Here is a 26485-nt window from a genome sequence, read left to right as displayed (position 1 = left end):
GTTACTATGTTACCATTATTATTAATAAATTAATATTTTATTATTCTATATATACCACTTACATATACTTTTATTCTCACACTTTTTTCTACTCTTCTTCGTCTTCTTCCAAGTTTACGAAATCAAAGTTCCGCTGATATTATTTTTTGTTCGAAAAAATGGATCCAAACCAACTCAACTCTTTTTTCAATTATTTACAAAACCTTTCTTAAACTCCAAATACCTAACAATCTCAGACCTCAAACTCTCAAGTTTCAAATCAAAACTTCACACTACCAAATACATTTCAAAATCCAAATCCATAAAATCTTTCTAATTTCAATTTTCAAGCTCCGTATATAATCAATTTCCTATATTCCAACCACAAAATCAAAATTCACAAACACAACATTTTCCATTTTCATCCATATTTAACCCCTCTATCGAAAATGTTACTCCAACATCTTTGCCGTTTCCAACTCAATTCAATGTATCACGACATAACTCATCTGGTGTTGATGACTCTTCTAACCCATCCTCTCAGACTCCGATACAATTTAGTCCAAATTCGTAATATTCAGATTTTGCCAACCCTCATGGATTAGATGCTATCGACCTCAATGATGATGATATTGAAGATCAGAGGCAAGATAGTATTCAACACTGGCATTGGAAAGAGGATGAGATGCTGATCAGTGCATGGTTAAATGTTTCAACTGACCCTATAGTTGGTACTGATCAAAAGGAAAAAATATTTTGGAGTCGAATTCACAGCTAATGTGTAGAATTTTGCTCCGACATGAGAAGGGGGGTAGTTGCATATAAGAAACGATGGTATAAGAACAACAAGGCTGTTGCACAATTTGTTGGTTGCTACGATCAAGCTAGTCAAAAAATAAGGAGTGGTTCGAACGCTGATGATATAAAGGAGTTTGCCTATAAACTTTATTCCACAACTTATGGTCAAAAATTCACTTTTGAGAGGCATTCGAACATGCTTCGTTTGGAACAAAAATGGAGAAGCCAACTATCTACACAGGTGGAGACTCAAAGAGAACCAAAGTTAGTGCAATTGGAGCATACTCATCCTCATCAAACCCAGATACACCGTTGGCAGACGAACCCGGTGTGGACTCTCCTGTTCGCCCACAAGGATCAAAGAAGAGCAAGCGAAAAGGTAAGAAAAAAGTATAAATGTCTGAAGATCTTAGCGAAAAAAATCATCGGTTGTTAAAAAACTATCTTTCATGAAAGATATTAAGAATGTTAGAAAAAAGGAACTAATGGATAGGAAAAACAATGAGCTCTTCATGAGATTGCATGTGAGAAAATAATCGCGAAGTGGTTTACTTAATAGTTCCTTGTATTCGTAGAGTTGCGTAGTATGTTCTTAGTTTTATTGCGTATTACTGGTATGTGATGTAGTCTGTTTTATTCATTTTTGATGTAACTTTTTAAATTAGTCAATATTATTGTACCGTTATTGTTCATGAAAGTGACCGTTAAGTAGCCGTTGAAAAACTAGCCGTTGAGAAGTAGGTATTTGTTGCAGACACACTTATAAATATAAACTATCAATGACTTTGCAACTCCATTTCAACTCTTGTTTCCCACCTCGAAAGAGTACTAAAAATTACATAGAGAAAGATTATGGTTAGAAATTTTGATGATATATGTTTAATGAGGCTTTGTATGGCAAAATAAGACGGTAAGATAACACACTCATAGATAATTGGATCGATGAGTATTTATTCGAAGATTCAGAAGAAGAAGATATCGATAGAAGCTCTGTCCCAACTCCTCGTAGATGGATCAATAGAGATCGAGAAGCAGGACATGATCGCCTTTTCCAAGATTACTTTGCAGATGAACCAGTGTATAATGCTGACATTTTTCGACAGAGATTTCGAATGAGATGACATGTGTTCCTTCAAATAGTAGATGCTCTCTCAAACGTCTATCCGTATTTTTAACAGAGGGTTGATGCAACTGGAAGAAGAGGCTTGTCACCACTCTAAAAATGCACCGCTGCGATACGGATGTTAGCATATGGCGTAGCAGCTGATGTTGTTGATGATTATGTGCGCATAGGAGAGAGTATTACAATTGAATACTTGAAAAAATTTGTTAAAGGTGTCATTTCGGTGTTCGAGGATGAATATACTTGCGAAAACCAAATCTGAATGATGTACGATGCTTGCTACAAATGGCGGAGGGTCGTGGCTTTTCTGGCATGTTGGGTAGCATTGACTGCATGCATTGGCAATGAAAAAATTGTCCAAAGGCGTCAAAAGGTATGTACATGAGTGGTTATCGTGGGGTTGCAACCATAGTACTTGAAGTTGTAGCATCTTCAGACCTTTGGATATGGCATGTGTTCTTTGGAGTTTCTGGTTCAAATAACGATATTAATGTGTTAGGTCGTTCTCCAGTGTTCGATGATATTCTAAATGACCGTGCTTCGGAGGAAAATTATACTATTAATGATAATAATTATACTATGGGATACTATTTAGCAGATGGTATTTATCCTGAATGGGCCACATTTGTCAAATCAATCTCAAAGCCACAAGGGGAGAAATGCAAGTTATTTGCACAATACCAAGAAAGGCAAAGAAAAGATGTGGAGCAAGCATTCGGAGTGTTGCAAGCACGCTTTGCAATTATATGTGATCCAACTCGCTTTTGAAAAAAGAAGAAACTTGTCAACATAATGAGAGCTTGTATTATATTACGTAATATGATTGTTGAGGATGAAATAGACACTTACGCAGAAAATTTTGCTCAATACTTAGAGTATGACGATGTCGAAAATGGCTTATCACAATCTCAGTTGGGAGAGGAAGATTTTGCACCATACCATCAATTTCTCCAAAGAAATGTCCAACTTCGAAATAGGCAGCAGCATAGACAATTGAAAGAGGATTTGATTGAACACATATGGCAATTTCACAATGCTTGTCGTCAACTATAGAGCTTAATTATAGTTTTTTTTTGTATTAAGTAATTTTACAGATTAGTGTAATCCCAAATTATATACTGTGTATTATTGTTACAAATGAATTTTTTTTAATATTAATATCTTTTAATAGTGAATTATTTTTAAATTTATAAATTTAAATAATGTTATTGAAAAAAATAATTACATTATTTTAAGTATTTTAATTAATTAATTAAGTAGAATCACAATAGAAATTAAAGTTAATTTCTCCTAATGGAGACAAAAGAGATGTTTTAAATTTCTGTTTACTGTTTATGACGCAAAAATTAATGTGGAGTTAATTTTTAAGACAAATAGACCATAAATAGAGATTGAAATAAATTCCTTATTAAAAATGGTCTAAAACTCTAGAGCCATTGAGAAAGAAGAAAAAAGAAGAAAAAAAAGAGTGACACTATCCATGATATTGCATCTTTGCTTATAGACTCATTCATTTGCCATTTTCCTATTCATTATACACTGAAGATATAAATTTTTGTATAGGAATAATAATTTTAAAATGGTCCAAAACATAGTAAAAAAAAGTAATTTTTTTAAGGTATTGACTTATTTCATATATTTTATAGTAGTTAATAATTATATAAGAAAACAATTGGTCATCCATGATCATGAATAATATAGCCAACAGAATTAGAAAACAAGGGTTTGTGAGTTATTATTGCCCGCTGAAAAGGAAACTCTTTTTTGTTATTTTTCTTTCCTTTGTAATGGCTTAAATAGAAACTTTCATACCTACATGCATGTTGGAAAATGGAAAATGAATGAACTCAAATATGTGATTTAAAAAAAAAAAAATACAGTGTATGATGAGTTCTATGATTTGACATATAGGAAATTCGGGCGAACCAGACATGCCGTCACCATGTTTCAATCAATGTTTCTTCTGTCTTTCAATCAATTTATGAGTGCATAAAAGTGCTAACTTATATTTTTAAGATACAAATAGTAGAAATTGAGGCGCTTTTTAATTTCTATAAGTTGCATGTAGTGTGGAGCTTGAAAAAAAATTTTGGGAGGTAAAAATTTAACATAAAAATTTAATAATAATAGTTATATAAAAATAAAATTTATAAATATAATTATTTTTTAAATTTGTTATTAATAAGATAATAAATAAATAATTTTATAAATAAAAAATATAAAATAGTTTACAATAGTACTATTTAAATTTTTAATGATTTGAAATCTTCAATAATTGAATTAGATATAAGTTCTATTTAAGGCGAAATTCGAATCCCTAATACTTATTTAAGCAGACTAGTGAGCTGACCACTCCACGAACCCAAGTTGGTTAGAGAATGGACTTCAGTTATGATTTTAAGCTAAGTTGCACCAACCTAAAGTTCAATAGATTGGGTTAAATATCACAGCCCAATATGGACAAAAATTAGAGTTAGTGTGGATCAAATAATTGGGCCTTACTTTCCACTAGTTACAACTTACAACCATGATAATCCAACGGCTGACAGAATATAATTGACACGTGACATAATCACATCCCTTAGTACTACTTAACATCCCCTGTCAACGTCGAATACAATTACACAAACCTTATCCGCTAAACTGCTCCGTTATTTACCAGTCACTTTTTCTTATTTTCATTTGTTTATTTATTTATTTATTTTCTTTTATAAATGCTACCGTTGCTTTCCTGCAACAGTCCTCCATCTAATTATCACCCGTTTTCACCTCAACCATTCTTTTAATGTTCATCAAAATAATAATAGCTACATGATTTAAAAATTTAACATTATTCACGTATCTAGTTAGACACTTAATTAACCTAAATTAATTCTTCGGAGTTAAGGATGATTTTAACTTTTTTATTAAGTTTTCTTATTATATATTTATTTATATTTATATTTTTTACTATTTTCGCGACCCCCTCACCTTTTTCTTTTTTGTCTGGGCGTAACACTTTTTGTGAACTTACAACTGTGACTGTACTCTTTTCTGTGGTTCTGTTTATTTGTTCAATGCTCATCCTCACGCGACAAATCACAGGAACGGTAAGGAATTGTCAATGCAACTGCACAAAGCTTCATAAACACGATATTGACATCGAACCAACCCATATTAACTCTCTTGACACACGGGGGGTAATTCCGTCAATTTAACTAACACCTAACAACCGTTTCGAAACTTTCAGTTACACCTTTCTACCCTGCCATCTTCACCGTCACAGGATACGTCCTACAATGACAAAACAACCCTCGTGCTTATTCTCCCCCCTGGACTTCCTATTAGTCTCCGTGAAAGCTTCCTTACTTATCACGTCAGGGGCATTATCATCATGAAAAATGTAAAGGGTATTTTTGGAATTAAGCTTTGCCCGGAGACACAAACCCAAAGTCCGCACTGAAATCTGCCACGTAGGCATGCACGTGGCGATCATCCCTTTTCTCTGGTCGTTGCCTTTAAATAATTCAACACCTTCTGATCTTCACCTTATCCTCTTTCGCATTTCTGCACAAAATCCACCACCACACGCAAAAAAACGAAAAAGACAAAAACAAAAACTCTGCTTCGCCGCCGGCGAAACACTCGCCGGAAAACCCGAACAAGTAGCCGTGAGATATGGAAGCTGTGTTGATGGCTCACGACCCCGATGTGTTGAGAAAGAGCCTGACGTTATCGTCGCGTTGCTTGTTGGGGAACCGCAATCGTATATGGTAGAAACCCTAAGCAAAAGCGATTTTACTTAGCAGAGTTTTCAAGTTATTCCATGCTTAATTCCGCAAACCCGAGTCAAATTACTTCTATATAATAATTCCCTTTACAAAACAATTAAAGGGACTTCTCCAATTTTGCCAGAACTGCATTTGCTATTAATTATTTTCATTTCTCTCTTCTTTGTTTGAGGGGATAAGATTTGTGGTTTTAAGTCAAAGTACTACTGGATTGAGAAAGAAAAATATAAAAAAAAAAAAAAAGTAGAAAAGCTGTGTTGTTCTGGTTATGTGCAGAATTTCCAGAGATTGAATTTTGCTTTTTAAGTTTGTTTTGTCTGCTGATCCCCCAATTTAAAAATCCTAGCTCGGAGTTCAGAAATCGAACTGTGAGGGAGTGTGATTTTGGGTTGAATCAATCGTCGTCTACTCATTTTCGTTATCACTATCACCATTCATCTTCTTGTTCATCATCATCATCATCATCATGCCTTTTACAATGAAGATTCAGCCGATTGATTCTGACGTTTGTGAAGAGACGAGGAGGCTGGAGTTGGTGAAGCCGGTGGCCAAGTGGCGGTTGAAGCGCCTCTTCGAGCGCCAGTTCCCCGGCGTTCTGAGGAGCTCGTCGGCGGCGGCGGTGGCGGTCGAGAAGATCGCCGGCGACGATGCGCATTTCGGCAAGGACGTAGCTGGTGCCGATTTGGAACCGAACTCCGTGTGTCTGGCGAGAATGGTGCAGAGTTTCATGGAAGATAATCACGATAATAAGCACCCGGTTTCCGTTAAGTGTTCCCGTAACCGCTGTAACTGCTTCAACGGCAACTGCGACGACAACTCCGACGGTGAATCGGACGCCGGTTTCGGAGAAACTAACCAGCCTCCCTCCGGCGAAGCTCTCGAAATCCTCAAGGTACTACTGACGTCACAGAACATTGAATCAATGATCTTAGAAGCTTATTTTGAGAATTCAAAATTGAAACGAGTGTTGGTGGTTGTGGTTTTGGACAGGGTTTGGTGGCGTGTGGGAGCAAGAGCGAGAGGAATCTGTTAGCGGACACAGCGAAGATAGTTGAGAAGAACAAGATAATCTGTAAACGCAAAGACGGCGATTGCAGAAAGCTCGTCACGGAGGCTTTGTTAGCTCTTGGCTACGATGCTGCAATCTGCAAATCTCGCTGGGAGAAAACTCCTTTCTATCCCGCTGGTACTTTCTCTCTCCTTCTCCCAAACTATTTCAGATTCGAATTTGCGAATTGTTAGTATTTATTTCATTTTCATTCTATTTTTAGGGGAATACGAGTACATTGATGTGATAATTGGGAACGAGAGAGTGGTGGTTGACGTTGATTTCAGATCGGAGTTCGAGATTGCTCGCCCGACCAAGGCGTACAAGGCGATCCTTCAAACTGTTCCGTACATATTCGTTGGCAAGTGTGAGCGGTTGCAGAGTATGGTGGCGATTGTGTCGGAGGCGGCGAAGCAGAGCTTGAAGAAGAAGGGAATGCCGGTTCCGCCGTGGAGGAAGGTCGAATACGTCAGAGCGAAATGGCTCTCCCCTCACACGCGAGTTTTTCCGCCTTCCTCCTCGCAAGGGATCAAAAACAACGCGGAGGAAAACCAGGTTTTGGCCGGCGGCGCCGGCGAGTTTAAAGTGAGTCGTGGCGAGTCGGATGAGTCTAATATTGTGATCCAATCCAAACCACCGGAGATAAAGGCCAAGAGCTCGCTCTCTGCTTTGGCTGCTGTGTTAAATGAAACCCCATAAAAATTTTGTATTTTATTTTTTTATTTTTATTTTTTTTGGAAGTCTTTAATTCTCTGCAGCGATTAGATGAGGATTAAAAATCTTGTATTGTAAAACTGTTAGGGAGCTCTATCCCCTTCTGGTTTTTGTATGTAAGGGATGATGAGTTTCATTTACTACTAATAATAACAATATAATATGAATAAAAATGATGATGGACTGAAGAGGTATTGTTAGAAAATTTTGAGATGATGATTCTTTACTCATAATTGATGCTATGAAATATGAATTGTCTTTTTTTTTTTTAGTTTTATATTCCTTGTGTGACGGGTCAATTTGTTTTGATTCTTAATCGTCAGTTCGAATGATATTGGATATTGGATAGTTTGTAAACTACTCATTCTCGTATTTGAAGCTGATTCTTATTCTTTTCTTGAAGAATAAAAAAACAGAAATGATTGATTTTGGTGATGGTGGTTTCTCAGTTCCGAGTTCTTACTATTCATCATCATGGTATGGCATGAGATTTCTTAGCACAAACAAAATATAGTGGAAAATTCCATAGGTAACGAAATATAGACCATCGTTCCCTGAAAACTTTGGAAAAAGTATAGTATATATATTATTTTAATGAGAATAAATTCTATTATTTTTTATAATAATTAAAAAAGTGCAACCTAGAAAACCAGAAACTAATTTTTGTATTAACTTTTACATCAGTAATTGGTAATTTAAAAATCTGACAAATAAACATTGATAACAAACTCTACATAATTTTGAGCACCCTGTATTACTTGAGCTGCTGAGTGGTGGTTGCCTTGGATGCACAGAAAATAGTAACGGTGGTCATTGGAACTCTGAACTGTAACCTTCTTTTATATGTATATAAACTCTCCTTTCTCGTTTTCTCAGTTTTGGACAGACAGGCCTCTTTGCTGATGTGAACATTATTTTGTCGTTTTCAAGCGTCGTACGAAACCTTGTGGATCCACATACTGTCTCGGAAATTGCACTCTACTTTCCATTTTATTTTATGCATTTATTCTTTATTTGACTATTCAGGTGCTGACAATACTCTGCCATTCAACAAAATTTGTGCTAAAATATATTACCATACTTCTTTACTCGAGTTTAATCAAAGCTTGATTTAATGACTGAGTATCTACATCTGAAGATGATTAAAGGATTAATGTTGTTAAGTTCGGTTAAATGTTGATTTTATTCAAGCCAGTAATGTTGAAACTTCAAAGTTCAAACTAATATTCAGTGACCGGCAAACTAGGTAAATTAAATAAGATATTTAGAAACTACAGTACCTATCTCTCGTTTTGGTAGAGTGACCTTTAATTTAATACAGTGTTGGTTGCGTCCTTTGAGGATCTCAGCTTTAAGGGGAGGGTTAGAACTGTACATTCACAAAGTAATTACTTGGTAGGAAACTTTATTTTCAAGTGGTGCGCTGTTACTCGAGAAAGTTTGCAAAGTCCTCTTTTCTTTGGTTAGATACTTAGATGAGATGCCACTACCGTTTAAAGCGATATGAGGGGGGCTTTTTAGACTTTTTAATTCATAATTCTCATATTTTCAAAGGTGGTAACTTGTGCTAGAATGAGCTTCTCCAATATGTCTTTTCCATCTATTCCGGAAGCCATAGGGCGCGTCACGAATGTGAATATATATGTCTAGAAACACCAATTCTTAATATTTTCATTTTGAGAAAGTATAGAGAGCCAATGGCCTAAACGTACATTAGTGTTACATTGTTTTATTAAATTATGCTTTTGGGATGAGTGGTTTCATGACATAGTATTAGAATTTTAGATCCGAAAGGTCAAAAGTTCGATCCTTAGTGAACCCCAAAATCAGCTTAAGTTTTTTGGATGAGTGGTTTTATGACATAAGATGGTTATTCTAGATAGTATGGATGATGTTTAGTTAAAATTATTTTAAGCACATAAAACAATAGAAGACTTGAAATGCTCTTGAATGATCCAAGCTCTTGAGTGCATTAACTCAGCTACTATAGTGATGTATTTTCAATTTTCACACCCCATAGGCATAGAGTATATCGCGGTGAAAGGCTTTTGTATATGTACTTTCTCTATTTCTTTTTGGTCTATGCATTGTTGGATGTTTCACGTGAAAATTATATCACAGTGAACTTCAGAACCAGTGACTTATATTTTCTTTTTCTTTTTTTTTTTTTCATTTTTGGTATAGACACAGACACACAGTGATAATAATTTAACAAAATTATGCTGTTTTTTTTTTTGGTCAAAACAAAATTGATGCTTAAGTTATGAGATTCAGGCTGATCCAAAAAGATAAAATTGGCAATGAGACATTGTTGGGCTAATCCCTGTTGTTGGGCCCAGACCAAAAACAGAAGGACATTGTTCATTGTACTGAGCTCTTTCAAGACCGATCGGATCCGATCCGCATATCCGCGGTATTTATTCAAATCCGATCCAAAATTTGCGGATATGAATCCAATCCGCAAGACTTTCGGATCGGATCCGCACACTAATCGAATCGGATTGCGGATTTTGTGTTGGTATCCGCAAAAATAAAGAAATAAATAAGTAAATATTCTTTTTATATTTTATTTCAACTAATAATTATCATATATGTTGTATTATTTTAATTTATTATTTAGAAAAAGTATGTTTAATATTATTTTAAAAGTAAATATATTTAAAAGAATAGAAAAAATGAATTTTATTGATATGTTTTTAATAAAAATAAGCTTTTAAAAATATTTTTATGTTTTGCGGATATATCCGATATCTGATATCTGATCCGATCGGATCAAATCTTAAAAACTGCGGATATTGGATCGATCCTATCCGCGTTTACTCCTAATTGTACAGAGCTCTTTTGTTTTTTTTATTCTATAAACTTTAAATAAAATTCTAATCCGTAATAAATTAGTCATCGATCTGTTCCTAAATTAGGAGATACTGTAAAAAAAAAGCTACCTGTATCAATTTTTTTTTTCTTTTTACTTTTTCTTTATAAAATATATGATTTTCCTATTCTATGTCTATTGCCTAATATTGGAGATTTTAAATTTGAGATAAGTGATTAATTAGGAAAAAAAATAGGTTGTGAAATCACCAATAGAGTAATAGTTATATAAAAGTTCATTTAAGGACAATAACAAGTTCAATTATAAATCTAAGTACTAAAATAAATGTCAAGATTAAAGTGGATACAAACAAAAAATACAAAGAATTCAAAACTTATTTACTCACAAAGGTTAATATTTCATCACAAAGAAAAGGGTTAATATTTTGAATTTAATTTGTATATACTATAAACCATAAACATTATTTAAAACCAGAAGAAATAGTGTGACCAATTGAGGCAGAATGAACAGGACACGGTTGGCTCCTAAGTCGGAGCATAGTTATAGCAGTGGTCGGTCATGAGAAGACACGACATGACTAAGATCAAAATCCAAAGAGCGAGTCTGAGTCTTCTTCAAATTACCACTTCCTCCTTTCAGATCCCACTTCCCTATTCTTGCCGTTACCTTCAAGTTTCAACGCCACCCCTTTCAATTTTCAACCCCATCCCAATGTTTCTCTCTCTCCTCATTCTTCCTTCTTCCACCACATTTGCCGCATAACAAACCCCAAGCTACTCTCTTTCTCCCATTTTCATCTCTCTACTCCTTCATGGACACCCTTCTCTCATCTCTTCTATTCTTTCTCTCCCTCTTTTCAATTGGGTCCTCGCAGATTCAGAATTTTCAACAGGCGTAAGTCTTTCTTTCTCTCTAACTTTCTAATGACATGTTTAGTTTCGAGATCTGGTGGTTATTGCCTCTTGAAAAGATACAAAAAGCTTTGATCTTTATGCTTCTTGTTTTGCAAAAGCTCAACTTTGTGATGCTTTGGATCCTATCAATGCGTTTTATTCCCTGATTTTGTCATTGGGTGATGTGGGCATTCACCTTCATTTCGTCTATGCTAACTGGTTTGAACCATGCTTCTATAATACATATCTATTTAGGTGGTTGTACTTGGACATAGTTTGAGCCAATATATCAGACTTAGTTGCTGCAGTTGGGAGTGAATGTGACTTCTAATGCATTGGTTTCAGCAATGGCCGTGGGTGAAAATTTCTAAAGAATTATTTTACATAATTTCTTTTTAGTTTTTCGCTACTTCTGGATTATTGATTGTGCTGTTTAGGTTGTTTAGACATTCAAATATTGTTACTTATAGATTTTTCGTATATGGATTGAAATTTTTTTCTCTGTCAATTGGGAAGTTTCATTTTGGTATGTCGAGAAAAAGATAAGTTGTGAATTTTTTGGACACAAGAAGCTTGTTTTTGCGAGCAATACACATAGGGTTAGTTATTATTCTTGAACTCTTGATGACACTATCCTGAATAGTTCAAAATTGGCAATATGAATAAATAGGGAGACACTATAGACTTATGGCCACAAGAATGATAGAAATGTCAAAGCCATACTTTATCTTGGTCATATGTATACTTAGTATGGAATTGTCTTTACCTTGAGAGTGGTGCCAAAATGTATCTTTTATTCATTTGAAGGCTGAGGTTATGTAATCAACTCATTTTGGGACTAAGATGCTTTTATTGCCATAACAACAAACAACCCTGTTCTTTTTCTCCTGTTGTATTCATTGTTGTTTTGTTCTCCTCCCAATGGCTATTGTATGACTGAGTTTCTTCTGTTTGTTATGAAGAACATTTCACCTTAATAATCTCCCGATGTTGTAAGCTACCCTTATTCTTACCCAATATTTGTGTACAGGTTTCCCATTGTGGAGCCTGATCCTGGTCATACAAAACTTAGACTTTCAAGAGAAGGTTTGGAGGCTATTGAGAGAATAACAAACCCCATTGCATCCGTGGCAGTAAGTTTGTGCTTGTTAAATGAACTACTGAAGGTTTTCGAGTTGTTTGGGTTGATACTGATATGGACTGGTTTTAGGCGTAGTGATTGGCTAATATCATGTTGATTATCATTTTCCATGCTGACCAATCATCTTTCCCTGACTTTATTTCTGATTGATATTCGAGAAATTGCTAGTTACAAGGTTCGAAAACATATTTTGAATAAATTTGTCTTCTGTAAATATTGTCATGTGATGTGTTTTCAGGATTTGGAACATATAAGTCCACCAATACAAAGTATTCTGTTCTACCCCTAAGGACAAGACAGGAAAACCTCATAAGAGAGAGGAGTTGGATTTTTTGAAAATTTGGGACTTAAAAAAAAACCAGAGTTGATTGCTCTTTTTGTTTTTCCTATAATTTTGCATCTGGATTTGCTTTCTCAAATGTTGTCATTTTCTTCACTTTCTCTTTAGAAGGATTTCTGGATAGTTTTGACTTTCGAAGTTGGAGATAAGTGTTTGTCTAAGTTCAGGAACAAAGTCTTATTATTTGGAAATTGGTACTTCGTTCATGATCTAATGAAGGAAGCTTGCACATTACTGTATAAGTGGTGTTAGTTCCCTGTGGGTTTTATATTAGTTTATGGTTGTTTTGTCAGGTGATTGGACCGTATCGCTCTGGAAAATCTTTCTTGCTTAATCAACTTCTTTCTCTTTCTTGTTATGAAGGTGCATCTTTTATTGCTGCTAGAATTTTATTCCTCATTATTTACATTTTAGGAATTCGACAGCTTCTAAGAATGTAATATTAACTGTTTTGATTGTTTTGTTAGGTTTTGGTGTTGGGCACATGCGTGATACCAAGACAAAAGGTGAATGGGGATTGATATTTTTTCACATGGTTATCCTTAATTGGATTTAGATACGGTCTTCCTCAAATATTTATTCTCTTTTGGCCCATGTTATACAGGAATATGGATTTGGGGAACCCCAATAGAGTTGGATATTGATGGAGTAAAAACTTCCGTATTTTACCTTGATACAGAAGGATTTGAAAGTGTTGGAAAATCAAATGTATATGATGATCGGTAACTCCTGTTTGATCATAAGCACTGCAATTTATGTTGGTAGTCGTATGTTATTTTTTCAGTTGGCCTTTTCTTATGTCTTCCTTTTGCAGGATATTTGCTCTGGCAACTGTCATGAGTTCCGTGCTTATCTATAATCTGCCTGAGACGGTTAGTTATCATTCTCCCCTCCCTGTCAGTGAAAATTGAAAGTTAATATTATTGCTTTTAGAAAAAGGCAATATCCTTTTAAAGCAACTTGATTGCATGTGCTTGTTTAATGGTATCAACTTTCTATTACTAGCTATAGGCTGAACAAACTTGATGCCTTCAACCACTAATGTTTCATTTTGTTTGTTTGTTCATTTTATGCATTAAGATACGCGAAGCTGACATTTCTCGGCTCTCTTTTGCGGTTGAGCTTGCTGAAGAATTTTATGGGAGGTTAGCAACCTAATGCCCTTTTCTCCTCTACTATATCATTTGGATTATCAATTTCTCTCTTGCTATCCTTTTTAATACTGCTTTATGGCCTTTTTCCCGTGACTATTGCAGTTACTAACTTGTTTTTTTTTTTTTTTTATTTTGAAATTTCAACATATTATAATCGGCAATGTCCATGTGTTGGAACAGAGTGAAGGTGCTCCAATTACATTATTACTCTCACCATTTTGCGACGTCACTTTCATTTATGAACTTTCTTGTTGCTATTTTTTTTTTAAATTTTTTTTAAATGGTTTGTTGTTTTGTAGGGCCAAGATGTTGCATTTGAACCTGCTAAGCTCTTGTGGCTTATACAACGTGATTTTTTGCGTAAGTTAAATACTAGCTATGTTCGTACCTACAAGTTGTCCGCTACCTTTCCTATCCTGAGCTCTGCTCTTTTGTTTAATCTACTGCCTATGATCAGAATAAAATTGTTTTTGGTCACTGAGGATTCTAGGCACTGCTGCTCTTTTGTCCATCATGCACTCTCAATCCTATACTAATATTTTCCTTACTTAAAATGCAGAAGGGAAGTCAGTGCAACAAATGGTGAAAGAAGCTCTTCGAAGAGTCCCCAATGTCAATGGTTAGTGCTATTGGTTGTACCTGTGACTAAAATTAACTTTATTCACTATAACTTTGTCATTTTCTTAAGGAGGATTTTCTGATGGTTAGCTATTTGCTTGTTATTAAATTGCAGGGGACAAAAATATTGATATGGTATCTTTCTCATCTGGCCTTGAATTTCAATGTCTCAAATATCATAAGATGTTACTAATCTGGAACTGAATGTTTAAACAAAAATTCACATCATCAGGTCAATCAGATACGGGACTCATTGGCTATAATGGGTGACAATAGTACTGCCTTTAGCTTACCACAAGTATGTATCTTGGCTTGCTTTTTAAATACTTGTTTTTTAATACCATATGAACCTTTTTATTATATGGATTTCTATCCTGAATTAAATTATGTGGAATTTTGGGTGTATGGAGCTGTGTTATTTCGGAAATCATGTCAAAATGTAACCATGATTTCTGCATTGTTAGTTGAGTTTTAATGATGTGAATGTGACAATGTATGTAGCAAAGCCTATTCTTAGAGTCATATGAATGCAATGAAAGAGAGAAATACTTCTCTTGTGTTATACAAATTGCTATGTTGTCTGATTTCGTAATTCTTCTATTCAAGCTGGATTTTATGATATTGCCATACTGGATGGACGATTTCTTCACAACAGAAGCCTTTTATCTTCTTTTGGAGGAAGAAATATTGAACTTTTCAGTTCCGTTATCAAACTTTGGGATTTTTAGGGAACCCTCATCCTTTTTATGCTGCACCTGACCTGTATTAGTTATTATAACTAATCTATCACAAATTAAAATTGGCCAGTGTTAGTAATAGGTACATGCCCATTTTTCTTCTCCATTGTTTCACATTATGTCACCTTCTGTTATTTGTATCTTTGGTTATTTGGCATCCATCTTGATGTCATGAAGAATGTGATAGACTCTTTGGAGTACTTTGTCTTATGCAAGAACTGCAGTTTTAATGAAATCAATCTTTATTTCAAGCAAGTTATCTATGTGTGTTTTTCTTGCATCTCTAATCGACCTGCCTGTCACCTATGTACGCAATATGCCTTCGTATATTTTATATTACTTGATGAAAATTTTTGCTATGTTAAACTGTAATTGATTTTTGTCGTAAACATTGCATTGGTTGGCCTTGCTGATTATCTAAATTGGACTTTAAACAGCCGCATCTCCAGCGGACAAAGCTCTGTGATATGAAGGATGGGGACCTTGAACCATTATATGTAAAAAGAAGGGAGCAACTCAAAGAGCTTGTTGCTAGCATAATCCGTCCAAAGATTGTACAAGGAAAATCTCTAAATGGGAAAGAGTTTGTTTCCTTCCTAGAGCAGGTACTTGGTTGCCTACATGAATGATTCATTGTACTTATATGCAAGCTATTTACTCATAGATTGTCCTGTTTTCAGTATATCTGGTTAAAGTTTCTTGAGAGATTAAAGATGTTTTGAGAAAATATTGGAACTGTCTATGAAGTTCAACTTTTTGAGATTAATCAGGCAGCATGTATTGATTAGAAAAACACAAGTAGAACCAATGAGTTTTTGCTCTTCAAAGTTACTATAAATGGAAAGTAGGGAAAATGTTATTACTTCATTTCTTAGTAATTCTTTGATCTTGAAGTTTAGTTAAAGTGCATATTATTTTACTGTTTTTCCAAAACTAGTGAATACTTAGGTAAAGCAGTTTTCTCTCCTGTAATAAATTTGGTACCTCTATCTATTAGCTTAAACTTTTGGGTGAAAGTAGTTTCATGACATAGTATAAGAATTTCTATACTTTTGGGTGAAAGTAGTTTCATGACATAGTATAAGAATTTCTATGACCAAAAGGTTTCGAGTTTAATCTTTGTTGACTCCGAACATAATGAATTCAACATAAGGCAAATAAAAATAGAGAAAAAAGGGCTATACAAAAATTCATGCAAACCAAAAGAGGTTCTTGCGTGAGGGAGCGTGTAAGATATATCCATTCATATACTTCTACCTATAAGCTTAAGCTTTTAGGATATGTGGTTTCATGACACATGCTTTCTATTTTGTCCTTCTGCCTTTTCTCCCTTCTTCTGTAACAAATATTCTTATATCATCTCTAATATAGTCAGAATGAGGATAATAATGACACAACTATAATAACATAATAACTTATTAGAATTATGTGAATTTGTTATGTGTATCTCCATTAAACTGCATTGATTTTTGAGTTTCAAATTTAGATACTTGAAGCCTTGAACAAAGGAGAGATCCCATCGACTGGTTCTCTTGTGGAGATTTTCAACAAGGATATTCTTGAAAGATGTCTTAAATTATACAGTGAAAGGATGGGAAAATTGCAACTACCTCTTCCAGAGGGATCTCTGCAACAGTCCCATGATAACTCTAGAGGTGAAGCCATGCGATCCTTTGATCAGCAACATTTTGGTCGTCACCATGCTAAGAAATCAGTGACACAACTGGATGAAGAAATACAGAAGGTATTTCTTGAATTTTTATAGTATATTTGAAAAATGAAATTGGCTTATTGGAATTATTTTTAGATAAAAGAATAATTTTCTGAACAAGAAAAGAGAATGGAGGACAAGAGATCCTCATGTAAAAAGAAACCAATGAAAGAAGACATTAAAGAGCAAAACTTTCCAATTTCTCGTCCTGTTTGAGGGTGAAATTCCCTCTAAAATGTCATGTGCTTTGAATAAAAATAGTGTGACTTAACTAGCAGGTAAAAATCGTAGTCAAAGATAGTAGAACTATTCCTCTTTTAAGGTTTTTGTTTTGAGGCATTCTGGTTCAAAACTCAGTAAGTAGCAAGAATTTTGTGATTGTTGAGTGACTCAGCAAGAATGAAAAGCATCTATTATGCTGGATTTATGTCTACAGAGCTTCAAACTTAAAGCATCAATGCTTTTGCAACTTCTTTTGTTATCTTATGAAAAAGTTTTACCAAGCTGGTAGGTTTCTTTTTACCGCAGTGACTGTTTTGAAAAAACGAAGGAGATGCCCTTGATTTGTTGATAAATGGTTATTTGCTCTCTTTATCTAGTTTCATCTTGGATTTTAATCTGATAATTTCAAGCACATATTTACTCTGAACAATTAATACTTATGAAGGACAATTCTGCAGGTATATAGGAATGTCATTTTAAAAAATGAATACCAATCTTCAAAGCTATGTGAGGCATTGTACACCAATTGCGAGGACATGATGGATCGGCTTCAGGTTCTCAGACTACCTTCCATGGCAAAGTTTAATGCGGGATTGCAGAAATGCAATCATAGTTTTGAGCACGAGTGTGTCGGACCGTCGAAAACAAACTACGAGCAGCGCATGATGAAGGTCTGTTATCATAATTGCATTTTTCTGTCAACTTGTATTCTACCATATAATGGGGGCATAATCTTTATAATTTCTTTTTCAATTTTTGCAGATGTTGGGGAAATCTAAGTCTCAATTTATAAAGGATTATAACCAAAGGCTTTTTAATTGGTTGGTGGCCTTCTCCCTCGTCATGGTCGTGATTGGCCGCTTTATTATAAAGTTCATTTTGATCGAAATGGGAGCATGGTTACTTTTTATATTTCTTGAGACCTACACAAGGATGTTTTGGTCAGCAGAGTCACTGTACTATAATCCAGTTTGGCATTTTATAGTTGCAACATGGGAAACTCTTGTTTATAGCCCAGTTCTTGATCTTGACAGGTAATTCAACTGTTTTGCATATTGATGCATCTGATACAAGTTGAAAGCATTTAATGTTGCTGGTTTTGAATTTCTTGCTTTTGCTTCATGTGACACATATAATAAGAACCAAGGCAGCGTTTGTTTTAAGGTACTGAGACAGAGACTGAGAGACTGAGACTCAGTATCATGTTTGTTGGTTCAGAGGCTGGTACTAAAATTTCTGTCTCTGTCTCCAAAATTTCAGTATTTCAGTACCTACAAAAAGTAGGGACACAGGGGACTAAAATTTTTAGAGATGGAGACTGAAACTTTCATAACATTTATAAATACTCTCATTTCAATTAATTAATTCTAATTTTACCTTTTGTGCAAATTAAATTAGAGTTTTATTCTTGTTTCAATTCCCGTCTCCCAGTTTGTACCAAACAGAATATTGAGATTTATTTCAATCTCTGTCTCTTAGTCTCTGTCTCTCAGTCTCAGTCTTTCCATTTCTGTCTCTCCACCAAACGCTACCCAATAGACTTAAGGCTCAGTTCTGTTTTATTCTTTTTCTCATTCAAGAATTCTTAATATAAAGTATTGACCAATGATGCATGATCATTTTGTTGATTGAAACAGATGGGCTATTCCCCTTGGTGTAATTGTGTCCTTATTTGTTCTTTATTGGCGTTGTTATGGGAAAAGGAAACATGGATCACGGTGGATACTACCTTTATATAGCAACAACAAGAACGGCCGGAGTCGACCAAGATCAGATTAGAAGCTCTGGTAATTGCAGTTGCAGCCGAGCTTTGAGAATTCGGTATGCTTCTCGTCAATTCATCGCTTTCGGCGAGCTTTTCTCTTTTCGAAACATAGAGGCCGCCCACGACGAGAAGTTCTTCTGCAAAAAGTGTAAAGTAAAAAAGATGATCCGAGGGTGATTGATCTCTGCAGCAGCTTCTGTAATGGCACGTTCAAAAGAGTTGTTCTTTGCTGCAACAGCATGTTAATTCTAATACTTGGCAGTTATTTATTTCAGATTATAGTAGAGTAAATTGGATTTTAGATATACGTTTTTGTGGCACCAATCATGTATTAAACTGTAAAATTAAAGCAAGAGAGGAAATACAAGTTGATTCTTTATTCTTTTTGTTGGTGACTGGTGATATTTGTGACTGAAGAAATTACCTTCCTGGTATCCAGGAATTTTTTTGCATAGTTGATTGAACTTATCAATTATGGATATTCCCATTTTAAGAGTATCTAAGTTTCAGTTTCATCAATGTCTAAAAAAATATATGCTTTTACTTGAACATCGAATTTTAAGTCGAAGTGAAATGTGCAAGAAAACAACTACTAAACCCTCAGTATTAAGAAAAACAAGATATTAAAATAAGATAGGATAAGATTAGATTAAATTAAGATATAAACATGCCTGACATTGACGGAAGACTAGTTACTAGTACAACGATTATAACTATCTCGGAGAAAAAGCTACGGTGTTCTCCTCCTCGTCGTTAATCTCTCTCCGACCACCTGGAAAAAGGAAAAGAAAAAAAAACCGCAAAAACACAGGGAGCTCTCGTTCCCCTAAATTCAAAACCCTAAAACTTCGATCTCAATCAATTTTCGCAATTGATCGCCAAAAGAGAAGACACAAAAAGGGAATGGACACCCACTCCTCTCACGGCGCTGGGCCCCTCCGTTCCCGGAGCTCGCAGTCCCCTTCTCCCTCTCACTCGGCCTCCGCCTCCGCCACCTCTTCCATCCACAAGCGCAAGCTCGCGTCTGAAGACCACGCGCCACCCTTTCCCCCTTCCTCCTTCTCCGCCGAGACCCGCGACGGCGCTCTCACTTCCAACGACGACCTCGAGAGCATCTCCGCCCGCGGCGCAGACTCAGATTCCGACGCTGACGACTCCGAGGACGCAGTCGTCGACGACGACGAGGACGACTACGACAATGACTCCTCCATGCGCAACTTCACCGCCTCCAGGCTCGACGGAAGTGCTGGCGCCGGTGGAGCCTCTGCACCGCGCAACACCAAGCTCAAGACCGAAAACTCAGTCACCGTGAAGATTGAGAGCTCCGACGGTGTCAACAAGGACGCTGGCGTAGCTGGAAATTCCGCCGCCGTGGGCACAGTTGCCACCGCCGGATCCGTCCCCGGTATCGTGGTGAAGGAAGATGTTAGCAAGATATTTACGGATAATTTGCAGACGAGTGGAGCTTACAGTGCGAGAGAAGAGAGTCTGAAGAAAGAGGTAAAGCAAATTCAACTTGTTAAAGAAATTCATACAAAATAGAAACACAGTTTGACATTGATTATGTATATTGTGTTTCAATTTCAGAATTGTTCTTGAAATTCATACAATATTTGAATAGTGCATTGTTAGGAATGGTTACTGAAAGTGAATAGTACTAGTATGAACTGCTTTGCTTCAAGGTAATATGAGAGTTTTACATTTTCTTATTATTTGTTCTCGTTTTCTTCTGCCCTTGTATTTTTTTTTACTCTTCCTTCCCTGCTATGAAGTGACATAGATGAATGGTTACACACTAACTTAAGGTTAGTGGTTGTGTGATATAATCATTTGAAATCTTTCAGGAGGAAGCGGGAAGGCTCAAATTTGTGTGCTACTCAAATGACGGTGTTGATGAGCATATGGTTTGGTACTGCTTCTCAGACATTTTTCTGCGTTGTTCTTATATGTTAGTATATGGTAGCTTAGTGTTTACCACTTGTAACTTATGCATTACCATAGCAACTATCTGATGAGTTTCAATTTAGAGTTTTTTATCCCCTTTCTCTAATGAGCAAAGTAATGGTTAATGATGCTGAGTTTGGCCCTTGCTTTTGTTATGTTATTTAGGTTAATAGGATTGAAGAATATATTTGCTAGGCAACTTCCCAATATGCCAAAGGAGTACATTGTCCGACTTGTTATGGATAGGTAATGCCACTCAGTAATTTTTGGTACCTTCAATACTTACTTTCTCACAGGGAGCTTACATCAGCCTTCTTGTGTTTGTGTTTGTGTTTGTGTTTGTTCGGAGTTTTGTGAAAAATTACTTGTTTGCACCTCCTTTGCAACCCAAACAATAATGAACAAGGACATGAAGAGCATGAATCCTACATCTAATTGTATCTGAGATTTCTCTTTGCACAGAAGTTCTTATAAATAAATCTCCCTAGGCTATTTAAAAAAAAAAAAAAACTCCCCATGTTATCTTTGAATGTCTCTCTTTATGTTGTTTACAATCTGTTTATGTTGGGTTTGCAGGAGCCATAAGTCTGTAATGGTTATAAGGCGGAATCATGTTGTTGGAGGCATTACATATCGGCCATATGTAAGGTAATCATTTTCTCCGTATCTTTTATTCATTATTTATTATTTTCCCCCTATTTCATATTCTAGCTTTCTATTATTTTATTTTGCAGGTCTCAGAAATTTTCAATATTTGCTTCATTATTTTGTTATTGTTATCTTTGTTTTATCACGCTGAAAAATGAAGGTTTACAAAACCTATGATCAAAGGTTACATATGCCATCTAGTATGTTTTTTACATTGGATTGGTTGATGTATTAAATAGATATTTTAAAATACTTCTTCATTGCCTTTTTTTTTAATTATTAATATTTATATGCTCTATGGATGACAGCCAGAAGTTTGGTGAGATAGCCTTTTGTGCAATTACAGCTGATGAGCAAGTAAAAGGTTATGGTACTAGATTGATGAATCACTTAAAACAGCATGCACGTGATGTAGATGGGCTGACACATTTTTTAACTTATGCTGACAACAATGCTGTTGGATATTTTATCAAACAGGTCTGGTTATCCACATTTAAGATCTGCATCGTTGGTATCTGTTGCTTCTTATGTACGGATGTTTGTTTGTGCATGTTTTCAGGGATTTACGAAGGAGATTCACTTGGAGAAAGATAGATGGCAAGGGTATGGTTATTCTCAATCTTAATTCTTTTGTCCTAAATCTATGAGCAGCTCTTACCACTAGTCCCTCAATTTCATTTTTTAGGAAAATGAAAAAGAAAAAAGGTATTTGCCAGAAGAATGAGAAACTGTATTTATATAATGTTACATATGTGTTTGGTTGTTAGGAATGTTGAACTACAAAGCTCCAATTATGGAGACTTAAAATGACTTTTAATTCTGATTTTTTTTAAAACCTCATTGAATAGTATTTTCATCATTACTTATTTAATTTGTTGTATTCTTGTATACTATCTATGAGAATTCTCAACAGTAATTAATGTGATTTCAGGTATATAAAAGACTATGATGGAGGAATTCTCATGGAATGCAAGATTGATCCAAAGCTCCCTTATATCGATCTATCAACAATGATTCGTCGTCAACGACAGGTAGTTTTTTATTTTTTGAAGGAACTTATTATATAAGGTGTTCTACTTTGTTAATTGCATTCCTAACAGACTTCATACACAGTAAAAAGTGGTTTGAAACATTGACAAGGATATTTTATCTAATTGTCATGTTCTCTTAATTCACAAAGTGAGGTAAGGGTGGATACACCCTTACTTGTTCACTTTATATACAAGCTCCATTTAGAGGAGCACAAAATGAGGCCTCAATTGTGCAGACACTAGATTTTTACTCCGACCCTTACTTAGTGACCATGCATGCTGTGTTTCAGTCTATTATTTTTCCTTTTATCATCTTTGTGTCTATCTAATGAGTAACTTCCGGAGGAGTTGGTTATTTTTAATTATTTTTCATTCATTTTTGACATTTTAGTCTTCCTCAGCTCATGATATGTTCTAAAATGGCAGGCTATTGATGAAAAGATCAGAGAGTTGTCAAATTGTCACATTGTTTATGCTGGCATTGATTTTCAGAAGGTATAAGACACTATCAATTTTCCATGTACCCTCATTCTTTTATGGTGTTCTAAGTTTTCTCCAGTTGTAAATTCTGTTAACGGGAGAGTATTATCAGTTCAATCATGATTGCATTTTGACGTAATTTATGCATGCATTGCTATTCATTGTGCCTGTATACCAAGGAATTGGGCAGATAATCATTTTTCCTATGTACCCTCATTCTTTTTTGCAACTATTCTGACCAACACAACATGCAGAAAGAAGCTGGAATTCCTAAAAAAATTGTCAAAGTTGAGGACATCCCTGGATTGAGTAAGTGCTTAATTTCAATATATATATACACTGTTGTGGACTTGTGGTATATCCTATCTTCAAAGGCAGGATGGTGTAGGGTTAACTTATCTTCATATAATGAGATGTCCACCTCTATGTTGACTGCCAAGGGCACTGAACTATTTTACTTTGTTTCTTTGTCTCGTGTTAGCCAGTGGTCAAAATGTTAGTTATAGGTTCAACTTATCGAGTTTCCTAATTAAGGAAAGGAAAGAAACTCTCTTCCGTGGCCTGGGAATTAAAAGTTAAAGGAGGTTATTTCCATCTGTTTACTTAAGCAACGTATACCCTGTTATCCCAAAAGTCAATGAGGAAGAATGGAAACAGTTCCCTTTCATTTCATGTTCTTCCCCACCTTAAATCATCAAACAAACTTTTCATTCTTCCTTGCTCATCTTTGCCTCCTATCTAAGCTGAGCATATTGTGAAAATTTGACCAGGATGTTATTATGACTTATGAGTGAAATACTTTATTTTTGCATGATTTGTCTTTTAATTTTCTGATTGATATTTATGGTCAATTCTTGAATGCAATAACAGGAGAGGCTGGTTGGACCCCTGATCAGTGGGGTCATTCAAGATTCAGACTAAGCAACGCTACAGACAATGCTACAAATATGAAGCATTTGACAGCGTATATGCGTTCCCTTCTGAAGGCAAGCTGCTTGGATATCCTTCACTTTGATTTTAGTTTTCATTCATTTTCATTTCGATTTCAGTATGAACTGAAAATGCAGCAGATATTTCATAAATGGTTTCATACATGATATCATAGTTTCTACCACCAAAAGGTCTATAGTTCGATTCTTATTACCTAAAAGAAATTAATTCAGCATAAGGCAAACTAAAAAGAAAGAAGGCCTATGCAAAATCACACTCTAGTCTAAAAGAGGCTCTTGCTTGAGAGGTTTGTTAGAGATATGATTATTTGTGTGTTTCTGTCTCTCAGTTTAAACTTTTGGAATAAGTGATTGCATAACATTGGCTATAATGACATGTGTAGGCAATGCATGATAGTAGAAATAGTACATTGATGAGAATCCAATTCTTGTATAACCTGATTTCTTTGGTACAGTCAATGCATGATCATACTGATGCTTGGCCATTCAAGGAACCAGTTGATGCACGAGACGTTCCTGATTATTATGACATAATTAAAGATCCAATAGGTAAGAAGGATCTCTATATTTCATGTTAAATTCGTCTAGAATCAAGATTACTGCTTAAATTAATTTAGTTAGAGAACTCATAGCAATCTGCCATTCTAAAAAGTCTTGTTGTCTTACTATGTTGGCAATGTAATGTGAGTGCAGATCTGAAGACAATGACTAAGAGGGTGGAATCAGAACAATATTATGTGACATTTGAGATGTTTGTTGCTGATGTGAAGAGAATGTTTCAGAATGCACGCACATATAACTCTCCTGAAACCATATATTACAAATGTGCTACAAGGCATGCTACTTCAACCACCACCTATTGCTGTGTTTTTCACCTAAGAAATGTGATTTTACTTTTTTTTTTTCCGCCTTAGATTAACAGGTAGATTTCTTATGCAGGTTAGAATTACATTTTCAGAGTAAAGTGACATCGGGTGTCCAATCTGGTACCAAAATTCAGTAGGGATGCAGTATGCACATACAAAAATTGGATAAAAACATATCCCTTATTCTATGATGTAATCATGTTTATTTTCACAAGAGTAATTCTCCATATCCAAGCAATTTTATATCCAAGTTCATCCAATCAGTGATTTGAGTTACGCGTTTCTTTTTCCCGTTTTCTTCTCCTTCTGCGCTTCTTCTTCTTCTTCTCTTCCTCCTCCTTTTTTTATTATTTTTCAATTTCGTTACCGTCATCACCAACACCACCTCTTCTTCTTCCTCTTTCTTCTCCTATTGGAATTTGTCTCCTTTTTCATCCTTCTCCTCTATCATCATCATCATCATTATAATCATCGTCATCGTCATTGTTTTCTTCTAATACGTATCATCGTTATCGTTATCATCGAATTTGAATTTATATAATCGACAATTTTCGGTTCATTTGATATTATACAATGGTTTCGTTTTGAGCTAATTTTTGGTTCATTCGAGATGTAAGGGTTTTTGAATTCGAACTTATATAATGGACCATTTTTGGTTCATTTGGGATTATATAATAGTTTCGTTTTGATAATAATTTCGGTTCATTCGATCACCACAGAAAAATTAGAATCAATAAAAATGTTAAAAAATATTAGTGGTGTTGGTGATGACGATAATGATGATGGAGGAGGAAGAAGAAAAGAAAGGAGGAGATTAAAGAAATTCAAATAAAAAGGAAATAGGATGAGGAGGAGATGGATGTGGTAGTATGGTGGTGGTGACGATGACGATAATGAAAAAAAGATGAAGAAAAAAGAGAAGGAGAAGAAGAAGCAGGAGGAGGAGGAAGAAGATGAAGAGGAGGAGAAAGAAGAAGAAGACAAAATCCTCCGAATTGGATGAACTTAGATGTAAAATTGCTTAGATGTGTAGTGAAATTTTTTTCATAATTAATCATCCATGTGAATAGTAGTTGTGAGTGTGACTTTTAACTTTTTTGCACGGAAGAAGATCCATATAATCGATCTTATCTAGCATATTAAACATTGGTGGTGGTGGTTGTTTAATTATTAGTTCAGATGTAATTTATCATTTCTTTGTAATGAATAATTTTTTTCCAATAAAAAGTTATTGATATTTCTAATTGTTACTCTCTAACTTATTGCCATTAAGCTCTACTTATTTATTTATTTAAAGTTCAAAACTCCAAATTATCGAATTTACTGTTAGTTTAGAAGCATGGCCTATTTTTTTTTTTCACGAACAAAATTTATTATTTTTTATTAATATTTAATTAATAAAAATATTTTTATATTAAATTTTAAAATTTAATAGTATAAAAATAAATTATTAGTCTAAAATATTATTTTATATTGATAAAATATATTAATTTTTTAATTTTTTTTTGTTTTTGGATGCTTGGAACCTCTATAGTCCATTCTATTATATCAAATTATGGATGGATATCAGTTATTCTTCATTTATCTATTCTATTTAAAGAGCGGAGTTTCTCTCTTCTTCTTTTTTTTTTTTTAAATTGAGGTGTAAAGTATAATTTTTTTTTAATGATTTTCTCTGTTTTACTTATAAAATATATAATAATTAATAAGAGATCATATT

General features: G+C 34.8%; 4 protein-coding genes across 6 annotated transcripts; all 4 read left to right on the top strand.

The window, feature by feature from the left end:
- The first annotated feature begins 2281 nt into the window (after nt 1-2281).
- On the top strand, nt 2282-2668 carry LOC148554404 (uncharacterized). Its single transcript, XM_088489771.1, has one exon. It carries the CDS (start codon nt 2282-2284, stop codon nt 2666-2668), a length of 387 nt encoding a protein of 128 aa, XP_088345897.1.
- Nucleotides 2669-5365: 2697 nt separating this feature from the next.
- Nucleotides 5366-7637, top strand: LOC107645223 (uncharacterized). The gene is made up of 3 exons (XM_016349200.3): nt 5366-6562; nt 6661-6856; nt 6942-7637. Exons 1-3 carry the CDS (start codon nt 6137-6139, stop codon nt 7415-7417), a joined length of 1098 nt encoding a protein of 365 aa, XP_016204686.2. The 5' UTR covers nt 5366-6136; the 3' UTR covers nt 7418-7637.
- A 3129-nt stretch (nt 7638-10766) lies between these two features.
- LOC107645224 (uncharacterized) lies at nt 10767-19225 on the top strand. Of its 2 annotated transcripts, XM_088489295.1 has the most exons (18): nt 10834-11159; nt 11414-11511; nt 12189-12291; nt 12933-13002; nt 13107-13145; nt 13244-13361; nt 13454-13511; nt 13720-13784; nt 13974-13980; nt 14093-14153; nt 14353-14412; nt 14527-14546; nt 14644-14709; nt 15586-15753; nt 16635-16892; nt 17540-17752; nt 17844-18115; nt 18719-19225. In XM_088489295.1, exons 2-18 carry the CDS (start codon nt 11489-11491, stop codon nt 18858-18860), a joined length of 1743 nt encoding a protein of 580 aa, XP_088345421.1. In that variant the 5' UTR covers nt 10834-11159; nt 11414-11488; the 3' UTR covers nt 18861-19225. The 2 variants fall into 2 exon arrangements, with proteins under 2 accessions (XP_088345420.1, XP_088345421.1); XM_088489294.1 differs by lacking the exon at nt 11414-11511 and having other exon boundaries at nt 10767-11159.
- Nucleotides 19226-19400: 175 nt separating this feature from the next.
- Nucleotides 19401-25041, top strand: HAG1 (histone acetyltransferase of the GNAT family 1). 2 transcript variants are annotated; one of them, XM_016349204.3, is made up of 13 exons: nt 19401-20346; nt 20691-20755; nt 20956-21036; nt 21367-21438; nt 21747-21915; nt 21998-22041; nt 22370-22469; nt 22896-22964; nt 23204-23258; nt 23820-23935; nt 24355-24448; nt 24593-24734; nt 24839-25041. In XM_016349204.3, the coding sequence occupies exons 1-13, from the start codon at nt 19750-19752 to the stop codon at nt 24900-24902; spliced, it is 1668 nt and encodes a 555-aa protein (XP_016204690.1). In that variant the 5' UTR covers nt 19401-19749; the 3' UTR covers nt 24903-25041. The 2 variants fall into 2 exon arrangements, with proteins under 2 accessions (XP_016204690.1, XP_016204689.1); XM_016349203.3 differs by having other exon boundaries at nt 19514-20346; nt 20691-20794.
- The last annotated feature ends 1444 nt before the right edge of the window (nt 25042-26485 follow it).

Source organism: Arachis ipaensis, chromosome B6 (assembly GCF_059453495.1).
Source record: "Arachis ipaensis isolate K30076 ecotype BB chromosome B6, ASM5945349v1, whole genome shotgun sequence".
Taxonomy (NCBI): Eukaryota; Viridiplantae; Streptophyta; class Magnoliopsida; order Fabales; family Fabaceae; genus Arachis; species Arachis ipaensis.
This window is presented reverse-complemented; position numbering and strand designations above follow the sequence as displayed.

Coding starts and splice junctions, on each gene's coding strand:
- LOC148554404 (XM_088489771.1), top strand. CDS start 2,282: ATGAGTGGTTATCGTGGGGTTGCAACCATAGTACTTGAAGTTGTAGCA.
- LOC107645223 (XM_016349200.3), top strand. CDS start 6,137: ATGCCTTTTACAATGAAGATTCAGCCGATTGATTCTGACGTTTGTGAA. Junction 6,563..6,660: donor AAGCTCTCGAAATCCTCAAG/GTACTACTGACG, acceptor GGTTTTGGACAG/GGTTTGGTGGCGTGTGGGAG. Junction 6,857..6,941: donor AACTCCTTTCTATCCCGCTG/GTACTTTCTCTC, acceptor TTCTATTTTTAG/GGGAATACGAGTACATTGAT.
- LOC107645224 (XM_088489294.1), top strand. CDS start 11,077: ATGGACACCCTTCTCTCATCTCTTCTATTCTTTCTCTCCCTCTTTTCA. Junction 14,154..14,352: donor TATACAACGTGATTTTTTGC/GTAAGTTAAATA, acceptor CTTAAAATGCAG/AAGGGAAGTCAGTGCAACAA. Junction 14,710..15,585: donor CTGCCTTTAGCTTACCACAA/GTATGTATCTTG, acceptor GACTTTAAACAG/CCGCATCTCCAGCGGACAAA.
- HAG1 (XM_016349203.3), top strand. CDS start 19,750: ATGGACACCCACTCCTCTCACGGCGCTGGGCCCCTCCGTTCCCGGAGC. Junction 20,347..20,690: donor AAGAGAGTCTGAAGAAAGAG/GTAAAGCAAATT, acceptor GAAATCTTTCAG/GAGGAAGCGGGAAGGCTCAA. Junction 21,916..21,997: donor TTGGATATTTTATCAAACAG/GTCTGGTTATCC, acceptor GCATGTTTTCAG/GGATTTACGAAGGAGATTCA.